This window comes from Adiantum capillus-veneris, chromosome 3 (assembly GCF_014529385.1).
Source record: "Adiantum capillus-veneris isolate H3 chromosome 3, ASM1452938v2, whole genome shotgun sequence".
Classification (NCBI taxonomy): domain Eukaryota; kingdom Viridiplantae; phylum Streptophyta; class Polypodiopsida; order Polypodiales; family Pteridaceae; genus Adiantum; species Adiantum capillus-veneris.
This window is the reverse complement of record NC_140933.1, coordinates 21,685,936-21,707,808: the sequence shown is the minus strand read 5'-3', so window position 1 is coordinate 21,707,808 and position 21,873 is coordinate 21,685,936. Positions and strand designations below refer to the sequence as shown.

General features: G+C 45.4%; 1 protein-coding gene across 3 annotated transcripts in view; it reads right to left on the bottom strand.

The window, feature by feature from the left end:
- The window catches only part of LOC147460589 (uncharacterized), a 92,690-nt gene that overhangs the window by 47,492 nt on the left and 23,325 nt on the right, over positions 1-21,873 (bottom strand). For 2 of the 3 annotated variants that reach the window (XM_086508048.1, XM_086508052.1), the window contains exon 3: positions 14,791-14,934. In XM_086508048.1, the coding sequence (XP_086364174.1) occupies positions 14,791-14,934 (144 nt within the window). The remainder of the gene's footprint in view (positions 1-14,790; positions 14,935-21,873) is intronic. The other variant, XM_086508045.1, reaches the window with a different exon arrangement.

Below are 21,873 nucleotides of genomic sequence, written 5' to 3'. Positions count from 1 at the left end.
AGACGCTCCATGATGCAGCATCAAAGGCACATCCCCACAGCCAACCTACACAGACAATCTGGGAGCATGCCTCAAAACAATTCATATCATAAGGAGTGTAGAGAGACGAGGATCGAATTACACAGAGAGGTGCTCATGGGTCCTACTACACAGACAGTCCACAGATTATTTATTGCCGCCTAGAGCGACGAAAGAAGAGGGCTTACCTATCTTAGTAAGATTGTGATCTGTATCAACTGTTTATGAGTCAGGACTCTAGTGAGGCATGGAGGCTTTTCCATGATCACTCTCCACCGCCAGTCATCACTTCCACAAAGACATGGGGGGAATATGCTACATCTCTCTATACAGCATCGGGGCACCCACCTTTGCCTGACCCTCTAGAAGCATGCCCAGAGACATGTACTTTCTTTACAGCTGAGAGGGTAAGAAAAGCCATTGACAGGATGAAGACAAGAAGAGCACAGAATCATGATGGTCTAGTAGCATAGCACTTCATCCATGCCAGAGATATGCTTGCAGAGCCTCTTGCCATGATGTTTAATAGAGCCATGTATGAGGGTTTTCCTAAGACTTGGAGTATGTCCACAAATGTGCATATCTTCAAGTTGCGAGATCTTATGCTTCTCGGGAGAGAGAGAGAGAGAGAGAGAGAGAGAGAGAGAGAGAGAGAGAGAGAGAGAGAGAGAGAGAGAATGAAATGAAATGAAATGTAATATTAACGTCTTCAAAAGGCCAAAATGACCTATGAGACCAAAAGGTTATGTATTTGCATACTCCACAGTCTCTCGACCATATGTAAAAGTGGGGGCGGACCTCCTTACCGACTGCGTTGTAGTGTTAAATACCATTACCTTGGTCTTACCAAGGCTCACAGACAATCCACTGTCCTGTGCAAATACATGCATTGCATCCAAATGACGTTGCATCCCCTCTGGAGAATGTGAGATTAACACAATATCATCAACATATAATAGGCACGGAATCCACTTCCTTGGAAGCTGAGCACCTCTATCACCCTCTGTCTGTACATAATCTGAAAACTCATCTACATATATCCCAAAGAGAGTCGGAGATGGGGGGCAGCCTTGCTTCACCCTAGTAGTGGAGTGAACCATGTCGGACATGCCCTGAGTAGTGCGTACCCGCCCTACCACTGTCCTGTATAAAGCTAAGATCCCCCAAATCAGCTCTGTGGGCACCCCCATGTCCTGCAATCTGCGTATGATTCTGGGTCGTGGCAATGTGTCAAAGGATTTGCGGAAATCCACAAAGCTACAATAAATTCTCCTGCCATGGTGTCTACTCCCTCAATAATGGCTCTTGAGTGTCAAAATTTGGTCAAGAGTGGAGAAACCTCTCCTGAACCTTACCTGTCTTGCTGCCCGCATGCCCCCTCTCTCTGCCCATCTACTCAACTCATGCTCAAGAATTGATGCATATAGCCTAGCCAAAGTGTGACCAACCATGACGGTGCCGTAATTCCCGAGAAGCATAAGATCTCGCAACTTGAAGATATGCACATTTGTGGACATACTCCAAGTCTTAGGAAAACCCTCATACATGGCTCTATTAAACATCATGGCAAGAGGCTCTGCAAGAGAGAGAGAGAGAGAGAGAGAGAGAGAGAGAGAGAGAGAATGGTCGCCCCCACTCTCTCTCCGCCCCCACTTTTACATATGGTCGAGAGACTGTGGAGTATGCAAATACATAACCTTTTGGTCTCATAGGTCATTTTGGCCTTTTGAAGACGTTAATATTACATTTCATTTCATTTCATTCTCTCTCTCTCTCTCTCTCTCTCTCTCTCTCTCTCTCTCTCTCTCTCTCTCTCTCTCTCTCTCTCTCTCTCTCTCTCTCTCTCGCACACTTGGAATCAGAAGAAACCAAGGACATAAAGACGTAGCTCGTCTCGAGTAGATGTCCGTAGAGAATCCATAGGCTAAAAATAGATAAAAGATGAGAGGTATGGCCACTTGAAGTCGGGGGTGTACTCTCTCTTGCTCAAAAATGAGCTCTCTGAAAAGTTTGCAGGTGTTGCAGAGCATTGCAGCTATGAAATGGGGCCTCTTTTTATCTCTTATCCCCAAAAATATTCTCTCTTCTCAACCGACAAGACTCTCCTTGTAGGCTCCTTTCAATTGGTCCATTTTTTGCCTTATTTGGGTAGGAAATGAGGTGTCGGTGACTTTTGACCCAAGGGAGGGGGGTGTGGCTAGTGTCCAGAGGACCAAAAATTGAGCCAGGCGCCTGGAAAGGCAGTGGGAACACAAAATGGCGGCGCCTCCTTCTCCCCCAAGTGTCCACGAGCCCCCATAGCCAAAGCTTGAGAGAGCTCCTCTCTCCTTTGATACATCCCTAATGGGCACCCATCCTCCCCTTATACCCCCCATTTCCTCCTTCCCCCTTCCCATGTGGGAGAATCCCAATGCGACATGGCATCCTCCTCTTGAACTTCTCCAACTCCTTCCCCCACAGAAAATTTCCAGCTTGACCCCTTCTTAGGACCAACTTCTCAGGAGCATAGTGCACCGCTACGGCCACCAAATGCGACGTCGTAAAGCACGGCTCGGAGCCCATTGCTTGGGCTATCTCCAAAAATTTAAAATCTCAGCATTTCTAATTTTAGATCATCAAGTTGGCCCAATTGCCTTTGTCGCATGCATCTGCAACCACTTTCTAAATCGAGACCGCTCACTTTGGACGCACATAACTCATGATGTACAAGTCCGATTCACAAGCTATAAAGCACGGCTGAAAATACTTATTGAAAAACAAGTTTTGGGGACTCGAACAACCCAGGATACTAGTACACAAGCCCGGCAAAACCAGACCTTTGTACATAAATTTTACATGGTCACTCCCAAGACTCGAAGCACTATGTACACATATATACATGAGGCTAGTTAGAAAGTTTTTTGGCATGATCAAATGACTCTGTGCTCATCCAAAAAAATGTCTAACAACGTGATGCTATTGCTTGCTGGTTGTTCTCGTAACCGTATGGGGGGGGGGGGGGGCTAGAAGCTTGAGTACAAGGAGACCTATCATGATAGATACGAGATCCGTTGGCTACCAGGCCCCGAGAGGAGGTTTGCTCGCGGTTGCAGACAAGATTATCACCCGATTCACCCTTTTCCGCTGCACCTTTGACATGGTATTAGGGCCACGGTGTGCTCTCAAATTGGATCGGTGATTTGTGCGAGTTTTTAGTGCTGAATTTCTGTGATAAAAAGAGACGATTTGCTGTTTTTTCAGCGTTTTTCACTCATTTGAGGTTGATTTTGGCTGTAGTGGGCAGATTTGAAAATTTTCTTCCTTCTACCTCGACCTAGCCTCATCACATGCCCCCAAGTTCTCTAACACCATGGAGAGGTGTGATGATTTTGACATGAATTCGGTCCATGATGACGAAGTACAAAATGAGGGTGGGACCGGCAATGGTGGAGAACCTCCCGTCAACGAGAAGTGGGGAGATTGGTCCTAGTTCTACTCCGGCGTAGGTGATCAACCAATCAAGATACCTACCTTTCCCTTGGATCGGCAATCCAATGGTAGGAACTATGCCATTTGGAAAGTGACCATGATAGCGGTCTTCGACTCTTAAGAGCTTGGAGCCTTTGTTTCAAACAACTTTCAAAAGCCAAAGGACCCTGCGGGAACGAAGCTATGGGCGAATCCGGTCTTTCATTAGTCATCAGTTGACGGTAACATCGAATTGATGAAAGACGCGAAGTTGATTTGAGATTGGCTTTCTTCACTATATGATCGAGTTTCTCCAATGAAGCGGATAGCCCTTGAGGTGTAGTTGATGACCCTGGATGCGAAGAACTCTTCCATGCGGGATCACATCAACAAGATGCAGGAGAATCAAAAAGAGATACTTCATATGGGAAAGCTTATCAGTTTAGAGGACATGCCAACATGGGCATCCAACTTTTGGCCCAATTACCTCTCCGGTATACCACTTTCTATTTTTCGTTGATTATGAGTGGCCGGCTGAATAGAGATTGTTCCAATGGTGTTGGACCAAGAGGAGTGGTTCAATACGAGGACGAAGTCAAGCTCCAAAGCCTTGATCGGTTCCTCCAGCAACAACAAGAAGGACAAGGGTAAGAAGAAAAGAAACCATACCAAGGAAAAGAAGAGTGGTGTTGAAAGGGAAGCCTTGAAGGCGGAAAGACATTTGCAATAATTGTGGGAAAAACGGCCATTATTGGCGGTGTCTAAAGCGAGTGGAGATGCTTCGACTTCTTCGGCGGCAATGGTGCAATCACCAACATTTGTTCATTTGGGGATTCTACCCTCAGAGGACTCTCCAAGGACATCGGAGGTTGCGTCGAATCTTGCGGTTCTAGATGATCGTGATTGGATTTTGGATAGTGGTGCCTCAAGGCACATGACACCTTTGACGGATCTTTTGTCCAACATGTGGCGACATTGTGGTACCATCTTTATTGGCGACAAATCTGAAATTCCTATTCACAACGAGGGATCTATGGAGTTGATTCCCGACGGTAGAGGGGGTATGCATACCTCCAAGGTACTTTATGCTAAGAAGTTGGGGTTTTCATCTTAGGTCTGTGCACGAGATGTGCAAGCTTGGCATCAAGGTGATTTTAATAGAGAAAGCGGTATCTATTCACGATCGTGAATCCGGAAAGGAAGTCAGAGGGGGCGGAATGGAGATCGGACTCTACAGGCTCCATGCTCTTTCTTCAGCAACACAGATATGTACGGGTCACGGGTGATCTTTGGCATTATGGATTTGGTCATTTGAACAATAATGCTCTTCAGATTGCTTTTCATGACCAGATGCTTACAGGCTTACTAGATGTTGGGAGTAAGCATGGCAAATGCATTATTTGCATTCGTGGGAAGCAACATCGAGAATCTATTCATAGGCTTGCTACACGCTGAGCCATTTCCATTTTGGATTTGGTCCACACCGAGCTTTGTGGACTTATGCAGAGTCCTTTCCTCAACAAGGCTCTCTATTTCATGTTGCTCGAGGACAATTTCAGCCGCTTTACTTGGGTTTACCTTCAACAGCACAAGTACGAGGCATTTGACCTCTTCAAGAATTGTCGTTCTCTTGTGGAGAAGGATAGCAATGAAGTGTAGAAGATTGTTCGATCGGGTAAAGGTGGGGAGTTTACATCCAAAGCATTTGTTCAGCTTTGTGTGGGCAATGGCATCAAGCGAGAGCTTGTGAATACCAGATTCCCTTCAAAGAATGGAATTGTGGAGCCGAAGAATACGACAGTGGTAGAAATGGTATGAACCATGCTTTTGAGCATCGAGACTTGCCAAAGTCTTTATAAGCAAAGGCAATTGCGATGGTAGGTCATATCATACACCGATCTCCAACCTCTTCAATTCCAGGAAAGACCCCGTTCAAAGCTTATTTTGGTAAGAAGCCCGACGTCTCTCAATTTCGGATCTTTGGGGGCGATGCATATATCCATGTACCGAAGGAGCAGAGGAAGTTCATACGAATGTTTTTTGTCGGTTACAATTCTCTTTAAGAGGAATATCGACTTTATGACCTAGAGAAGAAGGATGTTGTACATAGCCATGATGTTGTCTTCGACGAGTTTTTACCTTTAGAGGAGGCTTCCGCTCCCAAGTCTTCCACGACGACCTTTGATTTGTCGCTACTTGGAGACCGAGATTATGTGTTGCCTCTCGATGAACCCTCTTCTCCAACCCTCGTCCATCAAGGATACGGAGGAGGATACACCCATTTCAAATGATGCAGATGATTGTGGTTCTCATCATATTGCAAAGTAGAGCAAGATATACTGGTAGCTCCTCCCCTGGGGAGCAAGTCATACAAGTTACCAAAGAGGTTCCTCGAGATTGTAGACGGTGGGAACAGTCTTTAGTCTGAAATTCCGACTGGTGCTTGAGATGGTAATTACCAAGCCAGCTACTGTAGTAACTGCACAATGGACGGTCAGCCAGAGACCCACTACGGCACCTATAAATAGGGTTCATTACTTCATTTTACGGGGAATGCTTGGGGCTATGGTTCTGGGAGCTACGCGCTATTGTACGCTTGAGTTTAGTGTCTTGGAGCTCACTGTGCTCTTGTATTCTCTTGTCGATAAGCTCAAAGCAACCCTTTGGCTCATACTGTACTTTGTTCCAGTGTACTGATTTGATCTGAATATAATCCAGTTCATGTTCCATTTCTGGTCTATGTCATTTCCATTTCAGCCACTGTTTTGAGTTCCATTTCAGTGTTGGTGTCTTTGTCCGCTATGTTGTCTGAAGCCTGTATATCTGAACTGGCAACTTCTTAACCCAACACTTGAATAGCTGTCTGAAGAGAGCAACTCATTCCATTTTGGTGATCACGGTGGCTTGAACTGAATTGCTCTTAACAGTGGATCACTCTCCCAATTGGTTTTGTGTTAGTAGCCTGTAGTCATGCCACCAAGAAGAGTTGCCCATGGCAGAAGGCCATCATCTTTTGAGTTTGAAGATTTTCATAGGCCAAGGGCCTTTATATATGAGCCAAGGGCTCATTCTCTGGCACGCTTCATTACGAAGGTGCAGAGGGTGGAGTACCAGCAATGTACTGAGTTTAAGCAATATAAAGAAATACCGAAAAGGGCGCCAAGGTTTGGGGCCAATGCTCTCTCAAGATGGAACTCCGTCACTCCTTGTCTCGTGTCGTGCATCTCTTTGCGTTCAGTTGTTATTTGAAGTGCTTAAAGTTGTTCAGTCTCTTCTTTTTCATTAGCACGTGGTGCACGTCTCCCGTGACAGTTGGTATCAAAGCTTCAATGTTAAGGCGTGTGCTTTCTGAAAGCATACCGGTTCTACCAAAGAGCAGACAGAGCAAGATGGCGCTTCCAAACTTTACTTACAGGAATTTTATTGAAGTATCTTCGTGCCCCGACCCCGGACTTATTAGCCGAGCATCCGGCATGCTCCCGTCTCCGTCACCCTGTCTTACAAGGCATAAGCCATAAAGATCACTTACAAGAGACGGATCAACGATTTTTCAAGCTGCTGTTTTTCTCAAAGGCAGTGCCATGCAATGGTGGAAGTCTATAGCTACCAAGCCGCACACTCCAAGGACTTGGCAAGCTTTCAAGAAAATATTTGCCCAAAGTTATATGCCTTCAAACATTCTCTTTCGGAGTATAGCTTCTGGCAGAGTGGGGTATCCTGAAATGCTTGCCACGGAAACCCTAGCAGATTACAACTTGAAATTTCTTTGAACATCTTCAATAAGTGTCTCTTCCCGAGTTGATAGCCTCGGAGGTCCAATGTGATTGCTATGTCTTGAGACTACCTTCACTGCTACAGGAGCACTGTCTGTCCAACAGCTTATGGACCATGGTGCAATCGGCCACAACCTTATGGAAGAAATGTAAGCCTGATTTCTGGGCAGGTTTTAGGATGAAACGCCAGTCGTCTTTTCGAGCTCGTTCGATGGCGAGATTGTTTTTTAAGTTTGAGTTTTGTCTGAGAATCTTTTTGAGAACTTGTTTGGTGATCCTATTTGGAATTAGTTTGAAATGGATGGTATCTATTTTAGACATGTCTTGGTGTCGATTTGAATTGTTTGACTCTGGTTTAAATACTGGTTTCAATACTTGGTGATTTATCATTTACTCCCAAGTGGAGTAGTCAAATGATGTTTGAGAATGCTTGCACATACTCATGGCCTGGCCCCTTCTGGTTATTTGCAGGGGGAGTATTGAACGTTTGAAAAGTGTTGTTTTTTACTCATGGCCAGGACCCTTGTGGTTATTTGCGGGGGGAGTATTGAATGTTTGAAAAGTATTGTTTTTTAACTCATGGCCCGAACCCTTGTGGTCATTTACAGGGAGAGTATTGTTGTTGTTCCTCATGCCCCGGAATTGAATGGTTATATACGGGGGGAGTATTAAGAAGTCTAAGCAAAGGTTACTCTCAGCACCTCCAAACAAAGCAAGCTGCGGTCTGGGGGGGGGCGTTTGGTTGTAAAAGGCCTCTATATCTCACCTAGACCTTTTTAGGTTATTTGCGAGAGTGATGATAGAGTTATTGAACAGCTCATGGCCTGGACCTGGATGGTTATTTGCAAGGGGAGTGTTCATCGGCCACTTTATGTTTCTATTTCTTCGCCCCTCTCATGCTCATCACTTCTAAGCGAAGTATCCATTCCGCTTCGCGTGATGACCATACACTGAAGTCGTGGGTTCTTGTGGGTTCTTGTGGTCTTGGTTTCTTAAGTTCACGAGGAACTTGGATTCTTGGGGGTCTTGGTTCTTGCGGGTCTTGAGGTTCTTGAGGTTCTTCTTTCACTTGCAATCTATGTTAGAGAAGGATCTTCTCTTCACCCGAGTTCTGCTCTTTTCCGCAAGCGCACCCCTTGGCGGCCTTGCACTCACACCAAGGTTGCTTTTTCCCACCTCACATCGATTTGCCAGCCGTTAAGTGCACGGCCCGCTCTCAATGAGTGAAAAGAGGCACAAGGGGAGGCTAGGCAAGCCCTTCTTTCCTGGGATTCCTGTCACTCTTCAAAAACACGATTAGGAATCGACACGCCCAAGCGAACTTGGGTTCGTGCGACCACAACAAGCAAAAAAAATCTTGTGATTCTTGTGGTTCTTTCCTTGAGTGATATAGAACACTGCCAAAGCTCTGATACCAATGTTAGGTACAGCGGAATGAATGTTTGAACTTTGCTCAAGATAAGTGCTACGAACTGTGCTCAAGGTTCCCTTTTACTTACGGAAGGGAGAGCCTTTCGTTCCTTTAGTGAGAGAGTGCAATGGACACAAACAAAGTAAATGGACACCGTAAATGGAAGTGCATGAGACTGAGAGATAGAGAGAGAAGAGAAATACGACACCGGAGACGTTGTAAAACCCTCCTCCGAAGGTCCCACTCTCTATGGCTATGATTGCACAAATCTCTACAATGCTTGGACTTGCCGACGATGTCGACGACCATGAGGACGACGACGAGACGGGCTGAAATCTGGAAACTCTAAGGGCTGAAATCTGCAAATCTTGTATCTGCTGAATTCTGACTCTATGTCGATGACGATGTCGATGGCGACGATGTGACGACGACGCGCTGAAAACGCAGATGCTGCAATCTGCGTTTTCCGGGCTGAAACTTGAAACTTCGCTGGATTTGACCGTGCGGCGAGGATCTGCTACGGGAAGGTGAGATCTGCGAGGTTCGAGGGTTCTTTTGCGATGTCTAAAGGCTGAAAATTGAAAACGCTGCTTCTATGGCTGATTCTGTCGCGATGATCTGCAAAAATGCTGAGGTTGATCTGCAAACCAAAATCGCTAGGGCTGAAAGCTGACCTTGCGGGGCAATCTGCTAACGCTAGGGAATCTGTTGTGTTGCTGTGGGAATCTGCTAACGCTAGGGCTAATCTGCTGTCTACTGTCGCCGGGAATTTGAAAGTGCAAAAACGCTGGCTGATCTGGTGCAAAAATGCTAGGCCTTCTGTTGAGAGAAAACGCCAGAGTTATCGCGGGGGTTGGTCTTGCTGAGAAGTTGCCTGTTGAGCAAGGTGTTCCCGCTGCCTCTTCTACCAGAAAGTGCTAGCCTAGGTTTGCTTATATACAAACTTACTCAGTTTGCCCTACCTACTTTCCAACAAAAGTCACTTAAATATAATAAGTGAAAAATGTCAAAAATAGGTAAAATAGGCTAAATGCACTAGAAAATTCCCTTGAAGGATTCTGATGGATTCTGATGGGAATGCTTATGATCATGCGACGTGCAACCAGAGGATATGCATCTACACTAAGTGTCTGGGCATGCATGGCCTGCAAACAGACTCACAAAAGTGTCAGACCACTTGCTAATCTAGACTGAACTCAACCCTTGCTATGTTGTAGCTTGTCCACGGACACATAGGGTTGGATGTGTCACATGACATCCCCTCCTTTTCAAAGTGAGGTACTGGTACCGAACTGTATCGCGTCGAGAGAGATCGCCAATAGCATCCGGAATCCTGGAAGGGACTCTTTGCCAGCCCACTCTGATGTGTGGGTCATGTGGTACTTGAACTTCATAAAGGTATGCAACGCTTGCTTCTTTGGGCCGCGCTGAGAGCGATACAAAGTCTTATGTGGCTCCTTCGATGCTTCAACTTCGTCTAGAGTCATGCTTCTTTCTTCTTCAAGAATCTCCATGGCTAAAAATTCCTGAAACCATTTTCAACACAAAACCATGAACATACCTATTCCATGTAAAGCGACTGGAAAAAATCTCGTCTTCCTAAAAGACTGTGCATGCAATGTAGATGAACAAAGAGACGGAGTGCCAAACAGTTCACCACACACACGCAAATAATGAGATCGAATCTTTCTCTTTTGATCTAAAGCAATCGACTGCGGCAATTCACAATGGGAATGCTCCTGCTTGGTGCTCATACTTTCATGTGCTCTTTCTACAACTATGTCGTGCCAAGGAAGAGACATGGAATGTGACTTCTGTACATGCATACTTTTTAGCTTTTCATGAACATTCCACATACATTCGTGCTCATTCATGAGTGAAACGTGCTCAACGTACAATATGTCATGCCTAGGAAAAGGGATCACATAAAGACGCTGTCGAAAATACAAGAAACGATCACGAATGAAACACTCGAACAATGGGTGCGTATGAATCATGCGAACACATAATACTTCCTGTGAGGGTTCTTTGAACCGAGGCTCGAGAGCCAAGATCGCTTCTTCTTGACGGGGTTCTTTGGACCTCGACTCAAGAGCCAAGATCGATCCTTCGTACTTGATCGAATCTGCAACGAGGTTAGCTTCGCTAGAAAAAGCATCAACTAACTCATCATTCTTGTGAACAATCACATCATCTTCATGCAAATCATCATGCTTGTGAGAAATCACATCTTGATCATGCAAATCATCATGCTTGTCAGTGTCATCCAAATCATCATGCTCATCATTATCATTCGAATCATCATGCTTATCATTGTCATGCAAATCATCATGCTTATCATTATGCAAATCCTGTGTCATGCTTGGGAGAATAAGAGACTAAGAGAGTCTCCGTCTCCTAAATCTCTTGCATCTGTGTCTGCACTTGAGAAAAGAGTCGCAACAACTCTTGCATGTGTCACGCTTCCTCATGCTCGCGCTTTATGTCTGTCTTTCTTTCTGCTCCTCTTTCTGCTTTTCTTTCTACGTGTCTGCGATCCATTTCTGCTTTTCTTTCTTTGCATTCACGATCAAATTCTGCCATTCTTTCTGCGTACTTACGATCAATTTCTGCATTTCTTGCTTCGCGTTCTAACTTCCTTTCCATAAACATCTGGTCCAAAGCCTCCATAGGAGTTAGTGCAATCCTTAGCATAGGTGGGAAGGGGGAGGGTCAGAAAAACCTCCTAGCGGGGAAAATTCTTCTTCGCCTCTCTCATGCTCGTCACTTCGAAGCGAAGTATCCATTCCGCTTCGAGTGATGACCATACACTGAAGTCGTGGGTTCTTGTGGGTTCTTGTGGTCTTGGGTTCTTAAGTTCACGAGGAACTTGGGTTCTTGGGGGTCTTGGTTCTTGAGATTCTTGAGGTTCTTCTTTCGCTTGCAATCTGTGTTAGAGAAGGATCTTCTCTTCACCCGAGTTCTGCTCTTTTTCGCAGGCGCACCCCTTGGCGGCCTTGCGCTCACACCAAGGTTGCTTTTTTCCACCTCACGTCAATTGGCCAGCCGCTAAGTGCACGGTTCGCTCTCAATGAGTGAAAAGAGGCACAAGGGGAGGCTGGACAAGCCCTTCTTTCCTGGGATTCCTGTCACTCTTCAAAAACACGATTAGGAATCGACACGCCCAAGCGAACTTGGGTTCGTGCGACCGCAACAAGCAAAAAAATTCTTGTGATTCTTGTGGTTCTTTCCTTGAGTGATACAGAACAATGCCAAAGCTCTGATACCAATATTAGGTGCAGCGGAATGAATGTTTGAACTTTGCTCAAGATGAGTGCTCCGAACTGTGCTCAAGGTTCCCTTTTACTTACGGAAGGGAGAGCCTTCCGTTTCTTTAGTGAGAGAGTGCAATGGACACAAACAAAGTGAATGGACACCGTGAATAGAAGTGCATGAGACTCAGAGATAGAGAGAGAAGAGAAATACGACACCGGAGACGACGTAAAACCCTCCTCCGAAGGCCCCACTCTCTATGGCGAGAGTGGTCTACTTATGATTGCACAAATCTCTACAATGCTTGGACTTGCCGACGATGTCGACGACGATGAGGACGACGACGAGACACGCTGAAATCTGGAAACTCTAAGGGCTGAAATCTGCAAATCTTGTATCTGCTAAATTCTGACTCTATGTCGATGACGATGTCGATGGCGACGATGCGACGACGACGCGCTGAAAACGCAGATGCTGAAATCTGTGTTTTCCGGGCTGAAACTGGAAACTTCGTTGGATCTGACCGTGCGGCGAGGATGTGCTGCGGGAAGGTGAGATCTGCGAGGTTCGGGGGTTCTTTTGCGATGTCTAAAGGCTGAAAACTGAAAACGCTGGTTATATGGCTGATTTTGTCGCGATGATCTGCAAAAACGCTGAGGTTGATCTGCAAACCAAAAACGCTAGGGCTGAAAACTGGCCTTGCGGGGAAATCTGCTAACGCTAGGGAATCTGCTGTGTTGTTGTGCGAATGTGCTAACGCTAGGGCTGATCTGCTGTCTACTCTCGCCGGGAATCTGCAAGTGCAAAAATGCTGGCTGATCTGGTGCGAAAACGCTAGGTCTTCTGTTGAGAGAAAACGTCAAAGTTGTCGCAGGGGTTGGTCTTGCTAAGAAGTTGCCTGTTGAGCAAGGTGCTCCTGTTGCCTAATCTGCCAAAAAGTGCTAGCGTAGGTTTGCTTATATACAAACTTACTCAATTTGCCCTACCTACTTTCCAACAAAAGTCACTTAAAAATAATAAGTGAAAAATGTCAAAAATAGGTAAAATAGGCTAAATGCACTGGAAAATTCCCCTGAAGGATTCTGATGGATTTTGATGGGAATGCTTATGATCATGCTGTGTGCAACCAGAGGATATACATCTACACTAAGTGTCTGGGCATGCACAGTCTGCGAACAGACTCACAAAAGTGCCAGATCACTTGCTAATCTAGACTAACTGGACTGAATTGAACCCTTGCTATGTTGTAGCTTGTCCACGGACACATAGGGTTGGATGTGTCACGTGACAGTGAGCATTTGTGTTGCATTGTGATGTGCCAACCACTGAATATTCCTTATTGGATGAGATACTTCTAGAAGGTCAACGACCCAAAATATCAAGAGTTTCCATCTGAGATGAGACTCCTTATTGGATGAGACACTTCTAGGAAGTCAACGACCCAAGATATCAAGAGTTCCGATCTAATGAGACTCCTTATTGGATGAGATTCTTCTTGGAAGCCAACGACCCAGAACTCAAGAGCTCCGATATGGAATGAGAAAACTTATTGTCCCTCGAAATGACCCTCGGAAACTTTTGAGCTAACTTGAGTTGTTTTGCAGATATGCTGTAATCGCGGACGATTACTTTCTCTCAAGAAGGGGGGATGTCACAAATTGCTGACGTGTCAAGCCACTGAAGAACAGAGCTAACCTGCTCAGGGGTTAGAGGAACCTTCCCTAGAAAATAGAGGACCACCTTGCAAAAATGAAGACTGGTGTAGCCTTTGTTTAGCACAGCATAAGAACCCACTTTTTAGGCCTTTTATCACACGAGCCCACGTGGGGGATTTGTCTAGCCTAAGAATAGGAAACCCCATTGGGGAGATAAGGTATGTGATTAAACGTGCAACCCACCACCTCACCGGAGGGCCGAAACGCCCTTCCCACCAACTCACGCACTACACAAAAGGGAGAAAACAACAGTTTTCATAGGCAACAAGCACATAGCCACACACCCACACCACAGCACACAAATAAGCAGAAACACAGACACCCTCACCGACAAACAGAATGCACCACATAGCACAGACACAGTAGACAGCAAATAATTTACAGGCATACAACAGACATAAAGGCAGCAAACATGAAACAGCAAATTGAAGAGCTTGCACGTAACCAAAAACAAAAAGGGCGGCCGAACACAACCTAATGAAGAGGGGAGAAGGGGGAAGAGGGGGGGGGGGGGGATGGATGGACACCACCCAAACAAGGGAGGGCGCCCACCTGCAATGGGTGGTCAGCCCACAACAGGAGCCACTAGGTTCACCCATCCCATCGTATAGACATCAAGAAATACACTCCCAGGCTCCACACATCCAAGAGATGGACTCTGCACTAAAGCAGCCCAAGCTCAGAAGACTTCTCTGAGATAGTGGAGATTTAGCTTCACCTTAGACCTAGGTCTTGACTCCCAAGACCTAGCTATTGTGCTTATAGTCTACTATCTAGATTTAACTCTCCTCACATTTCCTGTTTGGTTTTTATCCACATTCCTTTCTACATGTTGGACGTTGTGTCGCAACAAATTGGGGTAATATGAGCATGTGTCCATTCAGCACACACTACAAACCAAAGGTAACGTTCTCCAGCATGAAGATAATTCAGTACCATCGACTGAATAGAAAAGCAAATTGCATCTAAGCATAAAGCACAGAGAGCACAACCAAACAGTATCACATACAAAAAGCCAGGAAGCTTTAACAAGCAAGTGATACAACCAATGAAAGTCCTACATAAACAGCAAGGACATACATCAGATAACTGTACTGTTCTAGAGGTCCATGAGCTAAATCATTACTGAAGTGTCAAAAACTATTGTTCTAGAAACAAGTTTGAGTGCTTGAACCTGCCAAATGTATGGATTTTCACCTCGAGCAGCCTGGCAGCCATCTTCATAAACCTTTCGAGCATCAACAAACCTCCCTATCTTCACCAGCCGTGTTCCCAAAGCCACGTATGCCCTTCCATCAGTTGGCCAGTCTTTGATACACTATACATAGAATTTCACATAAAACAACAACTCTTTGAGCATAGGAACAGAAACATTGGCAAACATGTTTCTTAAATAGTTTGAAATTCTCAAAGATTGATTTCAACTTCAACTGAAAACCTTCTCCTTCAAATGACTTTATATTGAAAATCTAAATACATTGGGGACATCAAAGACAAGAGTAACAACTTTTAGTGTCACCTACTTGGACACCAGTTGCCAGCCAAAGATCTGCAGTCACATCTCTCCGGCTTCTCAAGAATATAATCAGGATGCTTTTTAACCTAATTTGGAACTGCAAAAATGGCTAAAACACTTCTTAAGGGAAAAACCAGAGTAGCTTGCAACTTCTGACAAGGTTGACATAATTACATGGCTTTGAAGGGGCAATTTTCTATCTCCTAGTACTTGGCCTTCACACCACCGGTAAATAAATTCTGAATTGTTACATGAGCTCATTTTTCTAAATTCCATACTTCTAGGTAATCCATGAGTATGAGCATCAGACAGTACGGAGTATAAAGATCATATAAAGAATCCTAGGGATCTGATTTGTGACCATGATTAGTATCAGAAGAGCAAGAACGAAGAAAGCCAGGAGACCTAGTAACAGCCCACCCTCCTAGAGTTTTGAAGTAGTCATTATCCGCCAGCCCTACTTATCCTTGGCAATCATTGCAGCCAGCCCTTGCATGTTTGGTCGCCCCTAATTGAGCAGTCCAACAAGGATCCCTATTACCGATGATTGAGGAGTCCAACAACAGTGCAAGGGGCCATCGAGGAGCTAGGAGAGCTGCCACACCAAGCAACCCTGGCAACCCCTGGTCTACAGAGCAACCGAACCCACTGATGTTGCATTCATGGAGACTTGGATTCAACCATATCCAGCGAGACCACCACATCTGTCAAGTGCAGCTGAATTGAAATGGTGACAATATCTAGACTTTACTCTACCACAAATCTTTACTTCTTTCCTTTCTTGAATGTGTGCTACTTAGCACGAATGATGGTTCCTTTTCTTTCCTTGTAGAGAGAGAATGAGAGAGGAAGAGATGTGGAGAGAGAGAGAGTGGGAGAGAGAATGACACCCGATGGGGTCCCAATTAACCCTCTCAAGGGCCCCCCACACCATTGCCGATGTGATATTTTATTTTGACTACGTAAATGGAATGTACACACATGCAATACCTCAATGCAAACTCTACTACCTCGAATGGGGAATGTCGCCACGATAACTCTTCTAAATGAAGCACCTCCGGGGCTTATTTGATGCACCTTTGGATCTATCTCAATGAGGAGTTGTTGATGGCTACCAAGGGGTAGATCTGAGGCTGATTTGCACTCCCAATAATGTGAGAGGAATAAGGAGCTGATATTACGTGCACATGGCTCTGCGTGCCACGTGTACATGCTTCATCGACTTCCAGAGCCAGTTTTCCCCTTCTTCCTAGATAGGGATGTCTCGAAGGCTAGCAGGATTAATACCAGCAATTTTGTGAGCTTGTTCACAAGACCTGCATGTCCAGACAAGTCCATTAGATTGAGTTTTCCAATTTTGGAACCCTCTTGCATAAATGGTTTGTACACGCAATTGTCACATGTTATTACGCTACGGTGGGCATCTTGCATGACTTGCATGTAGATCTAGGTTAGAGGAATCCAATGAGCCATTCCCTACGTCGAACGGATTCCCAGGTGGGCAGATGTGCAGCAGTTTCACCCAAACTTACACCCCTGACCTAACTTAACAATAAATCAATTTAATGATTTATTTATTGGGTCTACTGCACAGTTTGCCCTACCCCGGCCTAAATTTTAAGGCCTATTCCTCACCTATAAAGGGAGCATGGAGGCCAACGTTTTCACATTAGATCAGAGAGCGCTAGCACCATTGCCGATCACCCTAACATTTCTAGATTCAGATCAACCTGGCGTTTTGGGCACAGACCAGCTAGCGTTGTCAGCTTCTAGCCTCATCGCCATCTCCCGTTTGCAGGTCAGACCTAGCGATTTCGGCCCTTTCCTCACCGGCGGACCGGCGCGGGTCTGCAATCGCTAGCCATCCTAGTTGCAATCTAGTACTTTGGCAGCCCATCAAGCCTCCCCTCGGCCATTCCCTCCCGAGCATCAAGTGCTCCATTGCTGTCCATCATCGCCCGTCATCGAAATCTGCCTTTTCAGCCCTGCTTTACACAAGAGATCTGCTACGTTTTGTGCGCCAGATCTGCGTTTTTGCAGCCAGCTTTCAGCCCTTCATTCCTCTCACATCGGGAGCGCAATTAAGCCCCATATTTTCCCCTTGGTGGCCATCCACAATCCCACATCTAGAAGGATCCAAAGGTGCATCAAATCAGCCCCTGAGGTGCCTCGTTTTGAGCAATTGCTGTGGCGATAATCACCATTCGAGTCAGTAGATTGTGTATACATTCCATTTACGCAATCTGAAGCAAATACCAAATAGGCAACGGTGTGGAGGGGCCCCTTTATTAGGTTAGTTGGGACCCATCGGGTGTCGCTCTTCTCTTCTCTCTCTCTCTCTCTTTCCCTCTACACATCTCTATTGCGTTCTCTCATTCCCTCTCTCTAGAAAAAGGTAAAAGGAACCTTCATTCGCGCTAAAAGCAATCACTAACGCAAGGAAAAGAAGTGAAGGATTTGTGGAAGTGTAAAACTAGATCGTCACCATTTCAATTCCGTTGCACCTGAGAGCTAAACTAAATGATGTCCTCCACGGCTACTTTTAAGAAAGAGACTCCCCCACGTGATGTGGAAATGTCCAAAAGATAGGGATGGTGATGATACATCTACTCACAAACACTAGATTGCATCTGGATCAATGATTCCCTTGTTGGTTACCAGCCAGACTTTGTTGCCCCAACTCGCAGGGTGGGGTGTGAACCAAACTGCAAACCGGACAATATACCTAGATGAATCCAAGATAAGCCCAGATTCTCCTTTGAAGGAAAATGGAAGGTCTATATAGACCCGTGGTAGTCATCCACAAAGACAAAATAACCATCAGCTCCATCATGCATAGTATTGACTAAATACCACCACTTCCCCACTAACGTCATCAGTGCCCAATAGTGGGTGTAGAACTAGGTACTAATATATGCTCCCAAACACAACACACACCACACGCGCACACACATGAGCATACATCAACACAAAGTTCAACGTACTGAGTTTCTCTCAAGACTCCGAAGATCAAAGGGCAGACGCCATAATGAAGCCTAGCACTAAAACAAACATTAAATCGGAAGAATTAGCACAAAAAAGAGGTAGTTGATAGGGTATACGCACCACAAAAGATAGAAAGAATTAGCACAATATCAATTGGTCGTAACTCGGACGAAAATTTCACAATGTGAAGTCTGCATGTCCGCTATACGACTAAAATATATAGCTAGATGAATCCAGGATAAGCCCAGATTCACATTTGAAGGAAAGTGCAAGGTATAGACTCATGGTAGTCACCCACAAGACAATGCTCATAGAGAGAATGGCTGGATACGTAAATGTTAATGCCCGTGAAGGTTACCAGCCAGCCTATGCTACCCATACGTGAGAAGATTGGTGAGAGCAACACCAAATGGGAGATGAAGATGGATATGTCCTTTGGAATGCCCACGAACCATGGCAAGTACTTTGTATGATGTCTCATGAAACCACCAAATAACTCCTTAAATATAGAGGCTCCTCTTGGGGCTTCGACTAGATTGCCGTACGATGGCAACTCTAGATGAATCCTTGTCTTTGCAACAAATGTGGCTGCGAATGCAGGCTCATGATGCCTGCAAAATCCTACAGTAATTGCCTCGGATTGAAGCCCATGGGCTCCGGATTGATGTCTACCGATTGCTACGAGGATGCAGATAGTGTGGACCTAATGTGCTGCCAAAGATATGTATACATCAATGACGATACAATGCCTCTTCTGAAATGATGGAATTCTCAAAGCGAATGGAAGAGATGGTTGTGCAAACAATGCCAAGACTCCAAAGCTGATACGCTAATCTGGATGGCGTCTTCCTTCATGGTCATAGCCCGCTAACAAATCCCAAAACTCACAATCAATAGCTTCATGTTTCCAATGCATGTCTTCAACGATGCGACTTGTCATGTCAAAGAATTTAAAACTGCAAGTATCCACGTTTCCATAGAAGTGGTCGAGTGCGCACACCAAGTCCACTACCCTCTCAAAGACGCACCACAACCGTAAGCACCAGTATAAAATGTTTGCATTCCTACGCTCAAGGCGCACGGTCCTACGGGCAATTGTCACAAGGAAGTGGCAATTGCTAACTTGAATTGTTAGTTTATTTCCGCTAATTTTTGTTTAATTTTTGGGGCCCTCTTTTTGAAGTTGCAAATGGTCGGACATTGTATGGCTAGTGTGAAACGGCCGACGGCCGAGAGTTTCACCCGCAATCGGGAAGGGCAGGTCACCACGAGTTGGTCAGGCTAATCAGCACTCGAATCCGAGCAGTAAAAGGGTGTCTAGGCTCAGTTCAAAGTCGTTTAGGCCCCTCGCGACACTTATAAGTTGGTGGGTACTAGGGAATTAACTCAAAAGACGTAAACTAGACACATGGCGGCGCCAAAGCGACTTGCCAAGTCTGCAAGAAGAGGGGGCGCCCAAAATTGAAATGGGGGCTGATTTCAGTTCGTAAGTGGCTACAGTGTGTGTGAGTAGTGGGTGCAGATGCTCACACCTTTAATGGAAAGCTTGCCTTCTCCCTTGCTCTATGTAGCGCAATGATTTGCTCTCGCGCATCTCTCCCCCCCCCTTTGCACATATGGTAATGCCCCTCTAGTTGGTAATGACCATGTACAGTTATGGGGGTTTTATGCGCGTTTGCCGAGGCAAGAGCCTTCTATACAGGAACCGAATTAGCTAATTGCTAATCCCCTTCAAGTACGCTTAGTTCCATCGCGAAGGAATGCGAAAACGAAGAGTTTTCTCGCGTGAAAACTTGTCCTATTTACAAGGGAACTATCCAGTGCGTGCGGGAGCACCTAAGACACGCGTAGGCGTGCTCGCTCCACTCAAACGGTCCAAAACAAAAAATTACAACATGCTGTGTTTTTCTGCAAGTTTAGGGTTTCGCACATAAACTGCAGGGAATCGCCAGGGGAGCCTCGGAAAGACCTTGGGATGCGTGTACAGGGCAGCACGCACCTAACAGTGGCAAAACATAAATTTACAGAATGTTGAAATTGACCTGCAGCTCACTAGAAAGTTTCCATACCGCAAGGGAAAGTGTTTTGACGTGTACTTGACCTACAAGGATATATGCGTCGTTATGCTTCCAAAATTGGGTCAAAAACCTGCAATTACAGCCATGGACAGGTTTGGACAGCTTGGTGAGGGTTAGCTGAAAGCGTTCCGATCGTTTATTTGCAAGGGGAGCCTCGGGAAAGCATTGGGTGCTTGTACAGGACAATTTAGAGAGATTTCCCGCAAGGAATCTCGTCTAATTCAAGGGGCAAGTGACCCTGCAAGTGCGAGAGCTCGAGGGCTATCCATAGAAGTAATCGGCACGCGAATCGGAGCGCAAAACAGAGAACGTGCTGCAATTTCTCACCAAGTTTTGTGAAGTGCTCTAAAGTGCGTGGAAAGTCACCGTGTACTTGGAATTTTGTCCGTGGAGACTTCTACTGTGGTTATGCTGCCAAAATTTCAGCCCAATAAAAGTGGGACAGCTTGTAGAAGTTTACAAGCTTTTCTCAAGTTTAATAAGAATAAAGAAATACCGAAAGGGGCGCTAGTCTTTGGGGCCTACATAGGGTCGTTGTCTGCTTGGTAGCACTCTAGCTACCAAGTCATGAAATGTCTTGAAGTGTTGAATTCCAGTCACAGGCTTGTTCGTGAAGTTCCTTTGTGTAGTAAAGTTATCGGGTGAAAGCCAAACTCTACCGCCCTACGGGCCGGTTTCATGGTTCCATCGCCGGGACAAAATCACTTTTTCCTCAAGAAGTGAGCCTTGGTTGGTTTTTAGGCAAAGACACAAAGCACAGGAACTTGGAATTACACTATGGCTGACAGGACGGATGACACCAGGGAAGAGGGTTCTTCTTCACAAAACAGACAGGAAATTCTGCATGTTCCTACATAACCTTTTCAGTATTCGCCCTGCCAAAAGTGGCCAACTCAGGGCTGATTTTCTACTACGATTTTAGGGTTTGCAAGTATGAACCAAGATGAGATAGAGAGAGGTCTCACGGTGGTAGATTGGCCACTAGATCTCCTGCAGGAGTGATGTGGGTCTGCCAGGTGGCACGCTGCTCCCCGATTCTTTGAGACGATTGCTTGGATTCTTTGACGCATTGGTAAATCATCTTGAAATTTGAGCTTACTTGGTCGTGGTTAGTACGCTACAGTGTTGTGGAATTATGCTCGTTTGCAGAGGCAAGAGCCTCTTGCACATGTCAAAGTTAAGGGACAGGTTGCAAGATGCTATTTGGTGAAGTTCAAGAACTATCCACCTATGGATGCAAAGTTGATGGAAAAGCATGAACTATCAGAGTCACCAAATTTATTGCAGCTTTACCTTGAGGCCTTTGGGTTACAGCCTACGTATACCCCCAACCCAACGTCTGCAAAGGAGGGGTAATGATAGAACTACCACATCAAATGTACTCATGGATTCAGTGCAATAGCAGTATACATTGTTTGACAAAAGTATAAAGGTCTCATTAAGTCATTTGTACACATGTTTTGAGAGTCTTTCTTGCGGATACATGAGATGATAAAAGAGTGCTTACCACAGTAAATTATCTATGGCATGTACTATGGCATGTATATATGGCACACAATCGAGGACGTTTGCGATTTTAAGAGGGCGGTATGTCACAAGGACGTGGCAATTGCTAACTTGAGTTGTTGGTTTCTTTCCAATATTTGTGTTTAATTTTTGGGGCCCTCTTTTTCATGTT